This window comes from Lagenorhynchus albirostris, chromosome 1 (genome assembly GCF_949774975.1).
Source record: "Lagenorhynchus albirostris chromosome 1, mLagAlb1.1, whole genome shotgun sequence".
Taxonomy (NCBI): Eukaryota; Metazoa; Chordata; class Mammalia; order Artiodactyla; family Delphinidae; genus Lagenorhynchus; species Lagenorhynchus albirostris.
In genome coordinates this window covers 79,239,176-79,260,354 of record NC_083095.1, presented here as the reverse complement: position 1 = coordinate 79,260,354, position 21,179 = coordinate 79,239,176, and the positions used below count along the sequence as shown (strand labels likewise).

General features: G+C 32.3%; 1 protein-coding gene across 3 annotated transcripts in view; it reads left to right on the top strand.

The window, feature by feature from the left end:
• The window catches only part of LOC132518933 (uncharacterized), a 262,084-nt gene that overhangs the window by 12,564 nt on the left and 228,341 nt on the right, over nucleotides 1-21,179 (top strand). For all 3 annotated transcript variants that reach the window (XM_060147013.1, XM_060147014.1, XM_060147015.1), the window contains exons 2-3: nucleotides 8,834-8,968; nucleotides 10,829-10,960. In XM_060147013.1, coding sequence (XP_060002996.1) covers nucleotides 8,834-8,968; nucleotides 10,829-10,960 — 267 coding nt within the window. The remainder of the gene's footprint in view (nucleotides 1-8,833; nucleotides 8,969-10,828; nucleotides 10,961-21,179) is intronic.

The window sequence follows — 21,179 nt, the reverse complement described above, 5'->3', positions numbered from 1 at the left end:
GAAAAGGAGACTATAAGTCAATATCCCTAATGAATGTTGATGCAAAAATCCTCAACAAACTACAAGCAAACTGAACTCAATAATACATTAAAAGAATTGTATACCATGACCAAGTGAGATTTATTCATGGAATGCAATGGTGGCTCAGCACATGAAAATCAGTCTATATTATATACCACTTTAACAGAAGGACAAAAACCACATGATTATCTTAATTGATGCAGAAAAAGCATTTGACAAAATTCAACCCTTTTCATGATGAAGGCACTCAACAAACTAGGAAGAGAAGGAAATTACCACAACATAATAAAGACCATAGGTGAAAGCCCACAGCTGTCTTCATATTCAATGATAAAAAAATAAACGGAAAGCTTTCCCTCTAAGATTAGGAAAAAGACAAGCATGCCCTCTCTCACCTCTTCTGTTCAATGTGGTACTAGAAGTCCTAACCAGAGCAGTTAGTCAAGAAAAAATAAAAAGCATTCAAATCAGAAAGGAAGAAGTAAAACTTTCTCTGTTGGCAGATAATATGATCTTATATGCAGAAAACCTTGATTCCACAAAAGTATTATTAGAACTAATGAACAAATACAGCAAAGTTGCAAGATACAAAATCAACACACAAGTTCAGTTGCACTTTTAAACACCAACAACAAACAATCTGAAAAGGAAATTAAGAAAACAGTCCTGTTTACAATAGCCTCAAAAAGAATAAAATATTGGATTGGCCAAAAAGTTCATTCAGGTTTTTCCTTAAGATATTACACAAAAAGCCCAAACGAACTTTTTGGCCAACCCAGTACTTAGGAATAAACTTAACAAGTAGATGGAAGATTTATACACTGAGAACTACAAAGCATTGCTGAAAATAATTAAAGATACAAATAAATGGGAAAACATCTCATGTTCATAGGTTAGAAAACTAATATTGTTAAATTACCCTTACTACCCAGAGCAATCCACAGATTCAGTGCAATTCCTATCAAAATCCCAATGGCATTTATTTTTCAGAAGTGGAAAGTACTATTCCTATGGAATCTCAAAGAACTCCAATAGCCAAAGCAATCTTGAGAATGCAAAACAATGCTGGAGGCTTTACACTTCCTGGTTTCAAAACATATTATGAAGCTACAGTAATTAAAACAGTATGGTGATGTCATAAAGACAGACATGTAAACCAATGGAACAGAATAGGGAGCCCAGAAATAAACCCTCATATTAATGGTTAAATGATCTTCAACACGAATGATAAGGCTACTTAATGAGGAAAGCATGGTATTTCAACAAATGGTGCTAGGAAAACTAGATATCCACATGCCAAAGAATGAATTTGGACCCTTACCTTATACCATATGCAGAAATGAACTCAAGATGGATTAAATGCCTAAACATAAGACCTGAAACTATAAAATTCCTAGAGCAAACATAGGGGGAAAAGCTTCATCACATTGCATTTGGCAATGATTTCTTGGATATGGTACCAAAAGCATGGGCAACAAAAGCAAGAATATGAAACAAATAGGACAACATTAGACTTAAAAACTTGCACAGCCAAAAAAAAAACAAAAAACAAAAAACTTGCACAGCAATGGAATCAGTCAACAGAATACAAGCTACAGTATGGGGGAAAATATTTGCAAACCATACCAGTATTCAGAATATATAAAAACACCTACAACTCAACAGTAACAATAAGAATAATCCAATTTAAACAATGGCAAAGGACTTAAATAGACATCTCTCCAAAGAAGATCTACAAATGGTAAACAGATGAAAAAATGCTCCTCATCACTAGTTATCAAAGATATGCAAATAAAAACTGCAATGAGATATCAATTCACATCCATTAGGATAGCCACTATCAAAAAAACAGAAAGAATACCAAATGTTGGTGACGATGCAAGGAAATTGTAACTTTTGTGCACTCTTGATGGGCATGTAAAATGGTGCAGCAGCTATGTAAGAAAGTATTGAGTTTCCTCAAAGTATTAAAAATAGACCTACCGTATGCCCAGCAATCCAACATCTGAGTATCTAACCAAAATAATTAAAATCAGGATCTTAAAAAGAAATTTGCACTCCTGCATTCATTGTAGCATTATTCACAGTAGTTCAGATGTGGGGACAACCTAAATGTTCATCAGCAGATGAACAGATAACAAAAATTGGTATATACATATGATGGAATATTATTCAGCCTTTAAAAAAGAAGGAAATTCCGTCATATGAATAACATGGATGAGCCTTGAGGACATTATACTACATGAAATAAGCTAGTCACAAAAAGACAAATGCTGCATGATTCCACTTATGTGAGCTATCTAAAGTACACAAACTTATAGAAACAAAAAGTAGAATGTTGGATGTCAGGAACTGGGGGTAGGGGAGGAAAGCAGAATTGTTCAGTGCGTACAGAGTTTCCGTTTTGCAAGGTGAAAAGGTTCTAGAGATATGTTACACAACAAGGTGCATATATTTAACACTACTGTACAACACAGTTAAAGATGGTTAAGACGGTACATTTTATGTTACTTATCTTTAATTACAATAAAAAAAGATAGCTAGAAAATTTATAAATATGTGGAAATTAAACAGATTTCTAAATAACTCATGGCACAAAGAATAAACCCCAAGTGAAATTAGTAATGTTTTGAATAAATTGCTAATGAAAAATTTGACATATCAAAATTGTGAAATAACATTAAATCAGTGTTTCCAATGAAATTTATAGCCTCAAATATGTATATATATAATATAAGGAGAATGGCAAAAAAATCAATGAGTTAAGCAATAATCATAAGTTAAAGAATAGAAATTTAACCCAAAGAAACAAATAATAAAGTTTAAGAAGAAATCAATTAAATAGAATATGAACATAAGACAGAGAAGTGGTTCTCAGAAATGATTAAACTCGATCAATCCATGGCAACACTGATAGAGATAAAAAGAATGAAGGCACAAATAATCAGTCCCAGAAATCTTAATAGGAAGACATCATTATGATTCCTTCATACAGAAACCTTTCAAGAAAACAGAAGAGGGGACTCATTTTGTGAGGTTAGTACCTACATTCTGTTACATATAATTGACATTTCTTTTGAAAATGTTTTGGGAAGGATGACTGACTACACATCCTTTCAATGTTTTTCTGGAGTATTGCTGAAAAGCCCACTCAAGGAGCATTTATTCTCTAGGAAATAAACTTTAATTTATTACTTATAAACTTACTATTTACTGATTAAAGCCTACAATCTATGAAGTTACTAATTAATATATAGATTTTTGTCCAGTAGGGATGTGAATTATTTCTGTGAAATAGAAAAAGATAACCCCAAAAGTTACAATATTACTGCCCTGTAGGACATTAACCAGTTTTGATATTTAATACTGGTTTGCATTAGACTCATGAGTCTAATTTTTTTTAAATATACTTGGAAATAATAAAATCTGATAATGATATTAAGAGGTAGGAAAATTATAAATCAATCTCACTCATGAACATAGGGTTAAAAATCCTTCACAAAATATTATCAAATTAAACTTGTGATATATAAAATGAATAATACACCATGACCAAGTTGGGTTATTCCATGAATGCAAGGCTTATTTAACAGCTGAAAATCAGTTAATGAATTCACCATATTAAAAGAATGACAAAGTCAAAAACATATTATCATCTGCAATAGATAGAGAAAACATCATACCTAAGTGTGAAATGATGAAATCTTTTCATTTGAGTTTAAGGACAGGATAAGGGTGCCTAAAATCACCACTTCTATTCAGCCAGTGGGGAAGGTAAGAAAAATAAATAAATGTACAAGTTAGGGAAAGGGAGAAATAAAGTTATCACTGTTTGCAGATTATGACTGTATAAGTAGAAAATGTAGAGCAGATCTATAGACACATCCTTAGAAATAAGTTTTGTAAGGTTTCTGGTTACAAGGTAAATTTAGAAAAATGGTTTTATTTATGTATAACAAGAAAAAGTTCAAGGGCTTCCACTTTTATGTTGAGTAACCTTGAGCAAATTTTCTAACCTCTCTTCTTTCAGTTTCTTATATAAAATAGGAATGATAATACTGTATCTTAGTGATTCTAGGGCACATTCTTTTCCATTTTTTAACATCTTTGAAATTATGATATGTCTTAACAATGATGTCTTAGATTTGATGAAATATGGTATCATATACCTCATAAAGTGGTTTTGAAGGTTAGATTAGTAAATACAGTAAATTTAAAATATTTACGACAGTGCCTGGCACTTAACAAGTGTTCAATAAATGTTAGATATAATTATGATTTTCTTCCACTATGTTTTTAATGAGTTATTGTTCGCATAAAGAAAGCTTCTGTTTTTTTTATAGATTCTTTTTGTAGAACTAGCTTACAAAAGTTTTATTTCTAGTATCTTTTTAGTTGATTCCCTTGGATTTCACAAGAATACATACATATTAATTTAATTTGAATATTTTATATCTCATTGTATTCTTTTCAAGTTTCATTTTTTTTCTGTACTCTAAGAACAATGATAATTACAATAATAATAGCATGATAACAATAATAATGATAATAATGAAAGCCAGCACTAAGTAGAACTTACTGTATACCAAGTATGCTTCTAAGTATTTTAAGTATGGACACACTTGCCTTTTTTCTGTGTACTAGAGTAGTTAAATTATAGCACATTAACTCATTGGAATAGTATATATCCATTGACAGTATTTATTTTACAGGGTATATGACATTGATAATTGCATATTATATATCTTTAAATGATAAAAGTATAATTGTGTGTATAATATGAATGTAGATGCATAAAATTTATGCATCTATAAAAAAGGACAAGAAGAAACATGGAAAATAATTTGTTAGGAAGAAATTCTATATTTTTTGCTTCTAAATTTTCCTTATTTGTGCTAAAATTACATAGTAATCTTTTAAAAGTATGTTAATGGTTTATAATCTAAAGATAGTTTTTACTTCCATGTTAAAGGTAGAGGGAAACTTCTCAATCTGTTGCAAATACAGAATTTTTGTGAGAAAACAGAAGAATATTTTTTTCAGTATGATGCTTTAATTGTTATATTTGTCCTTTTCAATATATTAAAAATGGGATGAGGAATCAAAGTAAGTCCTTGGAAGCAGTAAAGTAGTTGTGGACAGAATAGAAAAAAAAATGTCTCAAGAAGAAATAATGATTAATGCAGTACCCCCCAAAAGTAGGTCAGTCTCAAATATTAGAAATTAGCTAATATTTAATAATGCTAATATTAAATAATCATAGTAATATTTAACAATATCAATTAGAAAATGGCTAGTTTAATCATAGAAAATATTTAAATTGTTATTTGAGTGATAGTATTTTCACAATGAATGTTAGTATGTTGGGTGCCAAATTATATCAAGAAATCTATCCTTATTAAGCAAATGCTATCTAGTTTGATACTTTGCAGCTACATATTTGACAGTCTCTGTTGATTGTCTTATATGTGTGTGTGAGTTTATGGGTGGTTGATCCAAGTCAACCATATAAAAAAACATTTTCTTCTCAAAAACAGCTCTTTTTTCTAATAATTTACTAAAGACAAAAGATTAAAGTCACTTCAAAAATAAGATTCTTCGCTGTTTTAAAAGTAATTTCCCTGGATTAGGTCCAAAGGTAGTTCAAGTTCAGTTTGAAATAAAATAGGAACTGATATCTGCCTATATTTTTGCACATTCTTTAACTGTGACATAATACATAAATAATTTCGCACCTTTTTTGTAAAGTTCAGAACAGAATTATATACTCCAGTAATATCCTTCTTACTTTATTTATAATTTAGACCATGGTCCACATGTAGGAAAATATTATACAATGTATTATTTCATATACTATTTAATTGCTTCTTTTCGTCAATTCAGTTTCTATCACTTGGTCATTTATTTGCCTAAATAAGTGAATATCTGAGAGAATATAAATTCTTTAGGAATCTAGCATGTTTTTAACTTCCTTTTAAGCCTCTCCTGAATTATGTTTCCTAAAAGAATGGGGGGTAGTAATTGAGTCTCCTGAGAACTTTCAAACATACAGCTTTCACTTAACTGGAGACTTTTTTCCCTTATTCGGGTCAAGTATTTATGTGTATTTTGAATTTCTGGTTTAGACTTTTGACCCAACCTTAATTATAAGTGAAGGTTCAGTTCCATTGCATATAATGGGGCTTTCAGCCTGGAACAAATATTTTTCTAAAGAAAGAGAGGAATTTTTAATGAGTTTAGGATTGGCAATTTACATATCCTCTTTGAGCTTAGTGTATATGCTTACAATTCTGCCTTCCAGTTGGCTTCTCTTTATCATCAGTAGTAATCATAAACCTCTAAAAAAGAAAGCTATCTAATAAGAAAAAATAGACTTGATGTTTCAAACTTATCTTAATAGATTACTTCAGGTTTAATTACAAGTTGTTTAACCCATCTTAAACACAGCTAACTGTTATTAAACAGGAAAAGTAACGAATGCCTTATCCAGAAAAAAACCTAGGTTAATTAGTTTAGTCCAGTTACTATTAATTGAACGGCTTCTTATATGCAGAGCTTTTTGCCTCTCCTCATTCTTTTTCTTAGTAAAATCACATTTTTCAGATGAGAAACAAATGTTGTTAGGGATTTTTTAAAATATCGCATTTCCTAATTTTAGAAATAGGTTACATGGGCATTGCTTTGGCATACTTTTACAGTTTTCCTACTAGACTAGATTGTAAACTTGATGAGAGGGGAGATCATTTCTTGCCTATTGACTGCTCACATAACAGTACGTATAACATCGTGGAGCCTAGCATTTATTAGGCACTCAATAAATATTTATTAAATTGAAGTGAATTAGCCAACTTTTTAAATCTGTCAGAGGATGAGTGATTGATTTAAAGTAGTCCAGGGCCTTACCTATTCATTGCTACTATAGATACAGTAGTTGTTGGAACATGAGGCAGTATATAATAGAAAGTGAGGCAGCAAAATATCTAGAAAGACATCATGTACTTTTGTGTGGTGGGCATAGAAGTAGCATTATCCCATGTCAGTTTGTGTGCATGTACAAATAAAAGTTAGGGTGATTATTCACAGAAAAAAAGTGAACGCATTGGAGATAACTCATTGGCAAGTACTGAATCTTAAGGTCAAAATCCTTCTGTAGTGCTTAATGGAGACTTTAAATTAAATAATAATGGATACTTAAAAACTTTACTTGATAATAATTCATATGAAAACAACATTCAGTTAATTACCAAATGTATTTTAAAAATTAAGACACATACACAGATTGGGTATGGATTTTGCTTTGTCCATTTATTGTACTATTTGTTAAGATATCTTACATTTTGTTGTATTTCATCAAATTTTGATGGGAATATTGACAAGATAATTGATGCTATTAAAGAATTATTTTTTTAGGTGTGATAATTGTATAGTGGTTATATTTATAAAGAAAAAATAGTTCTGTATGTTTATTTACTGAAATACATACAGATGAGATGTTATGATATCTGGGATTTTCTTCAGTATTATCCAATGAGAATAAGAAGTGAGTGAAAGTATAGGTGAATAAGATTAGCCTTGAGTAGATAAATGTTAAAGCTGGCTGGCAGGAATACTGGACTGAGATGCCCTCTCATCTGACTGTATCTGAAGGAAAGAAATCAGATAACCCACGGAATTACTGAAACTCCTTTTAAAATTATTGAAAAAGGCAGACCAGATGAGCATGAATAATTTGACTTTTCTAAAGTGTATTGGTTAGTTTTACAGAAAAACATTCAGCATTTTTTCTCAGGTTCATATTATGAAAACCCACATAATGAGAACACTGTGTTTTAATATGAAAACTCAGTTTCTAAAAACACTTGGAAACAACTTTTAAAAACTGGGAGAAAATGTACTTTATTTTCTATTGTGAAATACAAATTTACCTTCAAGATATATTTTATGTATGTCTCCCTATTTTAAACCAAACTAGAAATTCAATGCAGAGTTTGTTGGGATTAGTTGATGAAAGTTGTTCTTTAACGTAACCTTAGTTCTCATCTTTAAAAAAAATGATGTTTCTTTTCGAGCTGCAATTATAGAATCTCAAAAAAGTATTCTTCTCTATTCTACTTTTAAATTCAAAATTAGGAAACCTGAAGAAGCCTATTTGATGCCCATTAGATACCTATAGTAATTTAGATCCATTGTGCCAATATGCAATAACAAATTTATCCCAGATTGAACATAAATTTAGTTTCCTAAAGGTACGCTCAGTGCTTTGTTTATTTGTATTACTGTGTCCTACTTTAGACTATGGTATTAGTTTATATGTTTATTTATTTAATTGAACTTATATAGTAATTGTGCTAACATATGACTTTCTAATGCTGGCCTGCCACTGCATGATCAACCTTTTTTCCTACTGGAATTTAAAAATTTTTTAATTGATGCTTTTTTACTTTATCCCTTTTGCCTTTAATAGCTTCATGATGTTTTTCCCTTTTCTTTGAGCAACTCACAACCTAACTCTGTGCTATTGTATTATAATGCTTTTGCTCCTTTGCATGATTGTAATACACCAGTCATTTGTGTGATTGTAATCTATTATTCCACATTGGTCATTGACTACATTGTGTCATCAATATCTACTATTTCCCATTTTCAGATATTGTGTTTTCCTATTAATGGATAAATTTCTTGCTTTTCCTTTTTTCTTGAGTAAATGTAAGTTGCATTTATCTATCCAATTTCATCATTTTTTTTTAGCTTCCTGATTCATCATTTCTTATTCTGCTCACTAATCTTTATTCTTAGCATTTGACATCCTCAGACAGGCTGTTTATGGGTAACTGCTCATGTGAGGTGAACTGTAATGAGGATAACATCCTTGCTCTCAAAGAGGAAGAAGACCAAAATGAAACTCCACCTCTCATCTGGAAATCATTGACTCCCCTTCTACAAAATAGTGAGTTTATGTTTTACTCAGTCTTTTTTCTCCTTTATTGCTTTGTAGTATAATTGTATATGAAAGCACACATAATTACAAACTTACTGTTAATGACTTTTTACCTCCTAACGTTTGTAGATTATTAGCAATACATAATAATATGTAATGTTACGGAGCAGTTATTATGAGATGGACACTTTTCTGAGGGCTTCATATGTATCATATAATTTAATCCTAAAGTACTAATTACTAAATATATAACTATTATCATTGTCCCCATTTTGTACAGCTGGTTAGTTGCAGAGAGACAATTCAAACATAGGCATCTGACCCCAAGGCCTGAGCAATTTTAAGCACTATGATATATAGCCTTTAAAAAAAAAAAAGTACAATTAAGACAATGTGTTTGTTCATGATGCTAAAGCAGCTAGTTGAAAAATGTGGAGTTAATCCAAACCAGATTGTTCTTTACTGAGATAAAAAAGAATAAAACTGATCAAATTATATTATTTTCCATTTAAATAATTTTGTAGTATAGAAACAATGTGAAAATTAGTTGTCATAATACCTATTTAGGTGATACTTTCTCTTTCTGTCTTTTAGCATCAGTGGCTTCTTTTTCTTTAAACTTCAAATTTATCCTTTTGCCTAGTTTAAACATGAATTTCTTCTGAAAGCACACACACACACACCAAAAAAAAAAAAAAGGAAATTGTATTGGTTATACAAACACATAAATCATTTTTATAAATTAGATTGTTTTCAGATTTTTAAAATTAGGAATAATAATGTATATTAGAATATAAAAACTTTAGATTTATAAAGAGTCTTACTAATCTCCATCTTGTGAGCTGATTCAAAGTAATGCAGTGATAACTTTTGTAGGTGACCTGGCATCTGAGGCACAGGTTTTTGGTGCCCTTGTCACATGCTTTCAAGCACTGCCAAATAGTTTTGGGCACACTAACAATGTTCTACCAAAACTTGGGATGTGCATTTCTCCATTCTTCTGCCTCAGGGCTTCCTCTGAAACCAAGGGAGCTTACTCAGCCCTTGTGCCAAGGAAGCCTAGAAGAGTGAGGGAGATATTGGCACTTGCAGCAGCGTTCAACTAATGGGGGACAGGATATTGTGAATAAGTACACCAGCCTGATATCCTTCAGATGAGCAACCTGAGCCACCTTCTACAGAGCTCCTCAGAGAATTCCCAGTAGAATTAATTGATCCTTGGTTGCTCAGATCATTAACCCACTCAGTAGCATTGTTGGCTTTTCCTCTCCTGTCTTGCTCTCCATGCCTTCTCAGTCAGCTTTTTGTGATTTACCTCCCAAATAAGTTACCTACATCCAAGTTCTTATTTTAGACTCTCTTTTGGGACAGTCTAAACTAACACAGGAATTTAGAATTGAATGTACAGATAACTTATAAAACCCAGTGTTCTTTTTAATCCTGCATTTTAACTTCAGTTTTTTAATGGAACTCTTTAAAAATCTTTTTAACCCTATGCACAAGTTACATGGTAGCATAATTTATCTCTTTCAGGGATGATATATTTATGTATACCTGAAATGTATTAACACATTTCAGAGCTTCAACAATATTTAAAAGTTAAAAACTTTTGAAATCATTTGCAAAACATTTGTTACTATATGTTTACCTCCTCTAACTATGCATAATTCACTTGTTAAAACCCAGTGATAAGGGAAGGAATGTGTTTCTTTAACTTGACATTTTATTATGCAGGATGTTATTTTCCTCCCAGGAGTTCTGTTTTATGGAACTATATTAGGAAAGTGTTGATTTGACATCTGTCATTATAGGTTTCATTTACTGTTTTTTTTTCTTTCTTTCTTATTCTTTCTTTTTTTTCTTTTTCAGGTCAAAAATCAATGAGCTCAGGAAAATCTCCAAGTGGTTACCAGTGGATTAACGGCATCATAGCCGCCTTTCTCTCATTCAGTGAAGAAAGTGTTATAATTGCAGCAGCTCAAGCCTTTTCTTCTCTACAAGGTGCTAATTTAGTTAGTACTTAGTAAGTAAGGAAACTGCTTTTAAAATTCAGAAAAACAATTAACAGGTTTATTTATTTATTTTAATTCTAAGCCTTCCCCAAACCAGAATCTATGAATATCTGGTATTAAGTGATCTTTAGTGATGAAAATCAACTGTCTAGTGATACTGTATTTATTTGGAAATTCATAAACATCAAGGTGATAGGGAAAAAGAGTAAAACCTTTGTGTTTGAATTATCTCTGAAATGTATTCTAAAGCTTTATGCAAATAACCATGGCTTCTTTCTGTAGTCATGTATCTTAGATTAACGTGTGCATGTATGCTGGGTGTGTTGTCTGCTTCCTAAAGTGCTTTTGTTAACATCATAATTTTAAATTAAGCTTTTCAGAAGGCTGTTCCTACTGTATATTTTGGCATCTAAGATTAGGTCAGTGGCCATAAATCTCATTTACGTACTTAATGCAAAGGAGATACTGCTGTCTTGGGAATCATGTGAGCCAGATTCCTTACTTTGCCCTCCTGTAAGATACTGACATATAAAACAAAATGCTCCCATTTTGTTTTGCATCTTTCTTTATTTAAAACTTTAAATAAACAATGTTTATGCAAGATTCTTTTTCATTCATAAAAATGGAAATCACTCTTAGTGACTGCATGAGTAGGCTTGTATTCTTGTTCACGACTTCGCATGATAGATCACCCCATAAAATCTTTACATTTGGCTTGTGCAGCTGAATTCATGACTGAATACAGAATGATAAAGAAGCTTTAGCATTTTGTGGAAAGAAAAGAAATCATGCCTTCTAGATGGCCCTTAAGCTAGCTTTTAACTGCCTGGAAATCAGATAGAAATGTATAATCAAACTTGCCTTAAAGGCACAGTGTTTAGTGTAAATCTTTAGGTCATAATCTGTAAATTAATGCAAAGAGATTCTTTAAAATTTATTTGGTTTTCATTATATTTGCATGGAAATCTGCCAGTCCAAACGTATATTTATCTTTTTTTTTTTAACCTTTCTATCAGAAGTTAAAATAGAAATGATGGATTATGTCACTGGCCAGTCCAGCAGCCTATTTCTTTCAACACATTGCTATGTATTTACTGTTTTAGCTATATTGTTTTCAATTTCTGGCAAAATAGTCAGTTTTTGATCCTGGGTAGAAAATGTCAGTGCTCACATTTCCTATGGGGTTTTGGCCTTTTTGTGAAAAGGTAGGGGGAGAGCTAAATGAATTATGATGCTGTCATCTGAAGAAACCACAGTGTAATTCTTTGCCAAATTTTAGCAAGAACAGAGCTGATCATCTGCTAGTGTAAGCCTTTCCTTGAACCCTACCAGCAGTTCACTCAGGCTTCTGCCTGTTCTCTTCATGCTGTGAGATTGTAGCCTACAGAAGTCCTTTTAACCTTCCCTTTGCAAGGTTAATTGATTTAATAACCTCCAAAGAAGACAAATTTTGCCAGAGGAGTTTAGAAATCTAAATTTAGGAATTTAAAATTTCACAGCTGAGCTTAAGTAATATTAAAATTAAGACTGAGTTGCTTCTTAACATAAATAGTTTATGGAGAATGCATGTGTCTTATATTAATTGTTTTGAAAGCTGACACTCTTCTCATCCTTCACAAATCTATTTCCCTAGATTTTAAAGAATGGCAAATATTACCAGATAACATTTGTGTGTTATACTCTTTGAAATCAACACATTCTGAATGTGAATATAACTAATGTATATTGTAATCATCTGATAGTATAGTTTGCCATGCTTAAGTGCTCCTCAAAACCATTAATTTATACATTCTAATATCTTTTACTGACTCCTAAGGAAGTATCCTTGCTTGGACTAATGGAATTTAGTTCCTACCCTTTGGAACAATTCATAGGAAAAAAATCTCAGCATTAAAGATTGTTATCTATGAAGATTCTTCAAGTTCATTTTTTAGCAATCATTTTGTAGCACTAGTTTCACATGTTTTTTTAATTGTTCATTTACAATGTTGTGTTAATTACTGCTGTACAGCAAAGTAAGTCAGTTATACATACTGAATTACATGTTCTTTTTTTTTAATACATTCTTTTCCATTATGGCTTATCATAGGATATTGTATATAGTTCTCTATGCTATACAGTAGAACCTAGCTGTTTATCCATTCTATGTATAAATGCTTGCATCTGCTAACCCCAGCCTTCTACTCCATCCCTCCCCCAAAGTCCTCCCCCTTGGCAACCACCAGTCAGTTCTCTATGTCCATGATTCTGTTTCATAGATAGATAGGTTCATTTGTGTCATATTTTAGATTCCACATATAAGTGATATCATATGGTATTTTTCTTTCTCTTTCTGACTTAACTTCACTTAGTATGATAAACTCTAGTTGCATCCACGTTGCTGCAAATGGCATTATTTTGTTCCTTTTTATGGCTGAGTAGTATTCCATTGTATATATGTACCACATCTTCTTTATACATTCAGCTGTCAGTGGACATTTAGGTTGTTTCCATGTCTTGGCTATTGTGAATAGTGTTGCTATGAACATAGGGGTGCATGTATCTTTTTTAATTATAGTTTTGTCTGGATATATGCCCAGGAGTGGGATTGTTGGATCATATGGTAATTCTATTTTTAGTTTTCTGAGGAACCTCCATACTGTTTTTCACAGTGGCTGGACCAACCTACATTCCCGCCGACAGTGTAGGAGGGTTCCCTTTTCTCCACAGCCTCTCCAGCATTTGTTATTTGTAGACTTTTTAATGATGGCCATTCTGACCTGTGTGAGGTGGTACCTCACTGTAATTTTGATTTGCATTTCTCTAATAATTAGTGATGTTAAACTTCTTTTCATGTGCCTATTGGCCATCTGTATGTCTTCTTTGGAGAAATGTCTTTTTAGGTCTTCTGCCCATTTTTTGATTGGATTTTTTGGTTTTTTGTTGTTGAGTTGTATGAGCTATTTCTATATTTTAGAAATAAAGCCCTTATTGCTCACATCATTTGCAAATATTTTCTCCCATTCTGTAGGTTGTCTTTTTGTTTTGTTTATGGTTCCTTTGCTGTGCAAAAGCTTGTAAGTTTGATTAGGTCCCATTTGTTTATTTTTGTTTTTATTTCTATTGCCTTGGGAAATTGACCTAAGAAAACATTGGTATGATTTATGTCAGAGAATGTTTTGCCTATGAGCTCTTTTAGGAGTTTTATGGGCTCATGTCTTATGTTTAAGTCTTTGAGCTATTTTTAGTTTATTTTTGTGTATGGTGTGAGGGCATGTTCTAACTTCATTGATTTACATGTGGCTGTTCAACTTTCCCAACACCACTTGCTGAAGAGACTGTCTTTTTCCCATTGTATATTCTTGCCTCTTTTGTTGAAGATTAACTGACCATAAGTGTGTGGGTTTATTTCTGGGCTCTCTATCCTGTTCCATTGATCCATATGTCTTGTTTTTGTGCCAGTGCCACACTGTTTTGATTACTTAGCTTTGTAGTATTGTCTGAAGTCTGGGAGGGTTATACCTCCTGCTTTGTTCTTTTTCTTCAGGATTGCTTTGGCAATTCTGGGTCTTCTGTGGTTCCATATGAATTTTAGGATTATTTGTTCTAGTTCTGTGAAAAACGTCATGGGTAATTTGATAGGGATCACATTAAATCTGTAGATTGCTTTGGGTAGTATGTCCAGCAAATGATTTTTTATTTGATTTATCTTTCTTGATAAATAATTTTAAATCTTTGTTTCCTCTTATCACCTTTTTTATTTTATCACCTTTTCTTCTTTTGTCCAGCCCAATTCTAGGATTCCTTCTTTCCATAACATGTATTCAGCAAACACTTTTTAGTGCCTATTCTGTGCCAAGTACCATGCTACATTCTGGGTTTACTACAGAGAATGAAATAGGTTTATATTCTGCACTCACAGAATTTAGAGTCTAGTGGAAATAATACCCATAATTATGCAAAAAAGATAGGCGAGAGAAAGAGAAGAATACACTTAACCTAGATTTTTTTTTCCAGCTGAATGCTCTAAAATCAGGAACAAGATGAGGATGCCCACTCTTACCATTTATATTAAAAAATTAGAAATAAAATTACCATATGATCCAGCAATATTCACTCCTAGGTATATATCTGAAGGAAACAAAAACACAAATTTGAAAACATTGAACCCCAGTATTCATAGCATTATTTACAATAGCCAAGACAAGATATGGGAGCAACTTAAGTGTTCATGAACAGATGAATGAATAGAGAGAATGTGAGATATATATACATATATATGTAATATATATACACAATGGAATATTACTCAGACATTAAAAAGAATGCAATTTTGCCATTTACAACAACGGGGATGGACCTGGAAGGTATTATGTTTAGTGAAATAAGTCAAACACAGAAAGGCAAAATTCTGTGTTTTTACTTATATGTGGAATCCAAAAAAAAAAACAAAAGAATGAATATAACAAAACAGAAATAGACTCACAGTACAGAGAACAAACTAGTCATTACCAGTGGGAAGAAGGATTGGACTGGAACAAGATAGAGGGAGGGGATTAAGACACAGAAACTACTAGATGTAAAATAAATAAGATACAAGGGTATAATGTACAACACAGGGAATATAGCCAATATTTTATAACAACTTTATATGGTATATAATCTATAAAAATATTGAATCACTATGTTTGTATACCTGAAACTAATATAATATTATCACTCAACTATACTTCAATTAAAAAATTAAAAATATTAGTTTGGGATGAATTGTAAAAAGAACAGGTCTAAACATCAGCTTAGGGAACTGGAAGCTTAACCTGAGGAATTTTTACATAACCCAGTGCAAAATCACAAAGGGATGAAAAAGTATAGGAGTTTGTTACATTTGGTACCCTTTATTTCTCTTTTTGGGGTCTACAGTTTCCTCAACTTCATGTGATTGCATGTATATGTTTAGTCTTTGGGAGATAGGACACAGGAAATGTTTGAAGTCATAAAGGGAATTGTTGGAAAGCTTTGAGAATAACAGAAGGCACGGTGAGAAGAAGGAGTGGTTTTGTATTTAACTGATACATGTATCTTTATTATATTCTTGATCCTATTTTTGTTGGATTTAAGGAAAAGTGGGGTGTTTATCTTTTCCTCATATACCGCTTACTCCTATGAATTTCTATTTATAGGTCTTTTGGAAGATGACATGACTTTATACAATACACTTATATCTCTACTGATTTAGCATCTTCTGACAATTCTCTATTGTCTCCTCACTATAAAGAGTGAATAATTAGCTAAATTTTATTTAGTATTTACTATATGCCTGATCCTGTATTAACTCAATTATCACAACAACCCTGTGAGTTAAGTACTGTTATCCCCATCTTACAGATGATGAAACTGGGTTAACTAGAAGTTATCTAGGCCAAGTTTATACTACTAGTCAGTTGGTGGGATACACATAAGCAACTGGCCCTTATGCTTCTGCTTTTAGCCTCTGTTCTATATGGCCTCTCCCTAAGTCAGTGATATACCTATGTTTTAATTCTGTTATTGAAGGATTAAGTAAACATACAGGTACTTTTCTCAAGCTACTTAGCTTTAAATTTTTAAGTGAGAAATTTAAGTATAGACATTTGTCATAGTTTATAAAATAAATTACTTTCAGTGGATTTCTAATAGTTTCTCAGTGCTGAAGCAAAACAAATACTTACTGGATGGATTCTGGTGCTGCATTTAGTTTTTAATTAGTGACTGTGAAAATAATTTCTCACTGTTGTTAAAGCAATTCAGTAGTAGAATCATTAATTTAAACATTAAATTCTTACTTACAAATAAATTCACCTTAGACAAACAGTACATAAAAATGAAATGATACCACTTAAAGTGAACAATAGACTTTTGTTAAAGTGTCTAAATGTAGCAGTAAGTAAAGAGGTGAGCTGGCAACTGCACTGATTTGGAAAGCTACTGACTTTGGGAACAAAGTGATGCTGACAAAGTCACCTCTACTGTTCAGGTTTGGAAGTTTGATAGCAACCTATGCTCCCTCTGTAAACAAAAATATCCCAAGAAAAAAAGAAAACAAAATATTTTCCTCTCTTTCCCCAAGTGACACATTTTCTTGGCTTTTGTCCCACAAATATGTTCATTTTAACACAATCAAAAGATATTTCAATCCAGACATAAAACAAAAATTCTGTATAAGAAAGCTGATTTAAAGGCATTCATAGGAAAATGACATGTCTAAAGTGTGTTACACATTAATAACATCATCCTTAAATAGAATGTCTTTTAAATGTCATATTCAGAAATTGACATACTGATTTTTTAAAAATCCAATTTAATTACTTTATGTCTGCATTATACAAGATTTGAGGAGGGAGAGTTTAAAATCCTTTTCTAACTCATCCAGAAGCAGTGTCTTCATTATTTTTCCTTCATTCTTTCACTATGTTTAAATAACATATTTGAGTGAAAATTTAAAAATTCAGTGAAAATTAAGATGTTTCCAAACATATTGATAAATTCATTCAAGAAATTATTTGGATTCCTACAAGTAAGTATATTTAACCTGAGGTTAACGTGATGTTCAGAGGCATATAATATAGTTCAAAACACAAGAATAAGTTAATAATCTGATAACTTCCTACCAGTCAAGGATATGTCCCAGAATATATAACAAAAAGTTTGGAAAATATGGGAGAAAAATTGAGAGACATGGAAGAAAAATCGGGGAGGTCCCAGTTTCAAATAAACAGAATAGAAATAGGTGGTAGAGGAGAGATAGTTTTTGAAAAATAGAAGGAAATTGTTTTCAGTTAATAAGGATAAAATTATTCAGAAAAAACTTCAACCCAAAATGACTCTTGGATGCTATCAGACTTACATTCTTCACTCTAAGGAAAAAGAGAAATGCAGTAATACAGAAATGGCAGTGAGAAAAAATATTAAGTAACACAGGTATAATACAACCAAAACGTATTAGAAGATGGTGGCAGTACAGATTGAGAAGCAAGAAGAAATGCGTCTGTTGAGTCGCCTCAGGATGAATTAAATGATATTGAGAGGATCTCTGTTAGGACATCCATAAACTGCTTTTTTTCTTACATTCTAGTTGAAGTATCAGCACACAAAAAAGAGCACAATTCAAATATACAAATTAGTTGATTTTCACAAAGTGATCACACCTGTGTAACTGCTACCCAAGTCAAAATATAAAACATTATGAAGACTGCAGAAGTCCTCCTCACAGCTTTGTGCCCTTCTCAGTCACTATTCCTTCTCCCTTTCCTGACAGTGAACACCATTCTCACAATTAATACCACAGATAATTAGTTTTGCTTGTTTTTGAGCTCTGTATAAAGTAAATATTTATTATTTATTCTTATGTGTTCCTTGTGCCTGGATTCTTCCACTTCATTTCACTCAACATTGTGGCTATAAAATTCATCCATATTGTTGTATAAATGGTCAGGGTTTTACTTTCCTTTTTCTTTTTTTTCTGAAAAGTATTCGTATTGTGTAGATGTACTATATTTATCCATTTTATGATGGACATTTGGGTATTTTATGGGTTTACAAATAATAGTGCTATGAATATTCTAGTACATATCTTTGGTTCAAATGTGTATTCATTTTTATTGAGTAGAATTGCTGGGTTTTCTAAAGTGTTTAAAACAATTTGAACTCCCACCAGCAGTGTATTAGGGTTCCATTAGCTGCATAGCCTCACCAACACTTTGTGTTGTCAGTCTTTTTAATATTTGCCATCCTAGTGAGTACATAGTGGTATGTCAATATATTTCTAATCTGTAGTTCTCTGATCATGTTTTCTAGCCATTTGGATATCTTCTTTTGTAACTTGTCTGTTTAGGTCTCTTGTACATTCTCCTACAGGATTATCTATCATAGTTTTTTTTTTTAATATAAATTTGTTTATTTTATTTATTTATTTTTGGCTGCATTGGGTCTTCATTGCTGTGTGCGGGCTTTCTCTAGTTGCGGTGAGCGGGGGCTACTCTTTGTTGTGGTGCATGGGCTTCTCATTGCAGTGGCTTCTTTTGTTGCAGAGCACGGGCTCTAGGTGCACGTGCTTCAGTAGTTGTGGCACGTGGGCTCAGTAGTTGTGGCGCATGGGCTTAGTTGCTCCACGGCATGTGGGATCTTCCCAGACCAGGGCTCGAACCCCTGTCCCTACATTGGCAGGCGGATTCTTACACACTGTGCTACCAGGGAAACCCCTCTGTCATAGTTTTTAATTAATTGGTAAGAATTCTTTTTCTATTTTAAATGTGAGCTGTGTCAGATACTGTGGCTTCCCATTTTACTCTATTTATGATGTCTTTTGATGAACAATTCATTCCTTTTCTTGTCTTTTAAGGTTAATGCTTTCTGTGTCTCATTTAAGAAAAATCTTCCCCTATCTCAAGATCATGAAGACCATGTTATCTTCCAAAAGCTGTATTTTATGTTTCATATTACAAATATGGACTATGAACACTTTGTTAAATTGCTATTCAAAAAGTTTGAACCAATTTATATGCATACTAAAATGTGCATAAGAGTTCCAGCTTACTCACACTTGCTAAAACTTGCCCAAACTGGCTATTATTAATGTCTTTTATTTTACCAATATGGCAAATATGGTGTAGCTTTTTATTGTTATTGAAATTTATGGGATGTTCAAGACATAAAAAAATGATCAAAAATATTATATAAAAAACACACTCAAATATCCATAACCCAGTTTTTTGTTTGTTTTTGTTTGTTTGTTTGTTTTAGTATAAGCTAGTTGAAATAATCTTCTAAATGCAAGAGACTAAGCACTTTCAGAGTCTTGGTCAATTATCTCTTGTTTATAACATTAGTGTGATAACAGATTCTAACAAAGTTACCAGCAAGGTAAATTTTCACAAGTGGCTGTCTCAAATCATTTTGGGAGTGAGAGGTTTACAGGTGTATAAATAAATAAAATTTTGTCTTATGAATTAATTTTTAGGATGAAAATTAGGTTTCTATGTGGAAATCCCTCAGCTTAAAACTCTTGGCATTAAAATGTCATGAACCTAGATAGTACAATGGAATAATGGGAAGGATAATCTCCAAAGGATTAAAAAGCAATAGAGTATCTTGATGGTCCCAAAGTTTCATTCCTTGGCACACTTACCCAGTATCGACTTGATCAGAAAAAAGAGATTGGTCACAGTAACAGATGACCTTCAACTTTTGGGAAGCTGTGTATAATAGTGGACCTTTTGGCCTATCTGTTATCTACTGTAGTTTGAGAGTAGCTGCATGTTAGCAGGACCCCTAGTTTTTCCCACATGGCAGTGCAAAGACGTATGTGTCTCCAAACACATCACAAGTGGAAGCAGCTCCATCCCAAGTGTTATTGGTAGGCAAGCAAACCAGCCAGGTGTTGCCGGAAAACGGGGCAGGAAACCCTTATAACCTGCACATCTTCCTCAAGGAATAGCTTTGGGTTGGGAGCCCCAAGTCCCAAATGTAGATACATTTTGTGTAACATGAGTTCCAATTCAAAATCTGTCTGCAGCTATCAGACACTGTTTAAACCAAAGATGTGAGTGAGGAAAGTTCCTAATTCTCTTTACTTCTAGACTAAGAGAAGTTGTAGAGGGATTCTGACATGGGAACTTTAAATCCTTTGCCTGGTAGTTGTATCCTCTGTCTCCTAGGTATAAATGCTGTTGGGTGTCAAAGGATCACCAAACAGAAAGGAATGGGAAAAGCTCATCTGGGCTGAATCTCTACTCTTCCACAGAATTTTACTTGAACTCAGAAAAATAGCAGTCTGTTTTTCTTTGAAATGTACAAAAAATGAAAATCTTCCAGTAGTCAAATGTTTCATAATTCTTGAAGCAAGAAGTTCCTCAAAAATGGAATTTTTCTTTTTTAGCTTTTGGTACTAAATCTTTAATATTTGCTTAGGGATTTTCCTTTACCTTTTTTAAACTTTGGTTCACTTTTAAGTATTAACTTGCATGTTAAGCTATAACACTTCAGAATAATTTACATTCATTTTTCTTAGTACTTCAAGAAAGAATATAGCCAGTGAATGTTGAATTAATGAGCTTAGTGGCCTACAAAAAAAAAAAAAAAAAAGGAAATGTGGCATCCCAAGAATGGCTGTTTGCTGGTACATGAAGGAAATTGATTATTATATTTGACTTAATGTTTCAGTGTATAAGAATGAAATAATATTAATTTTAAAA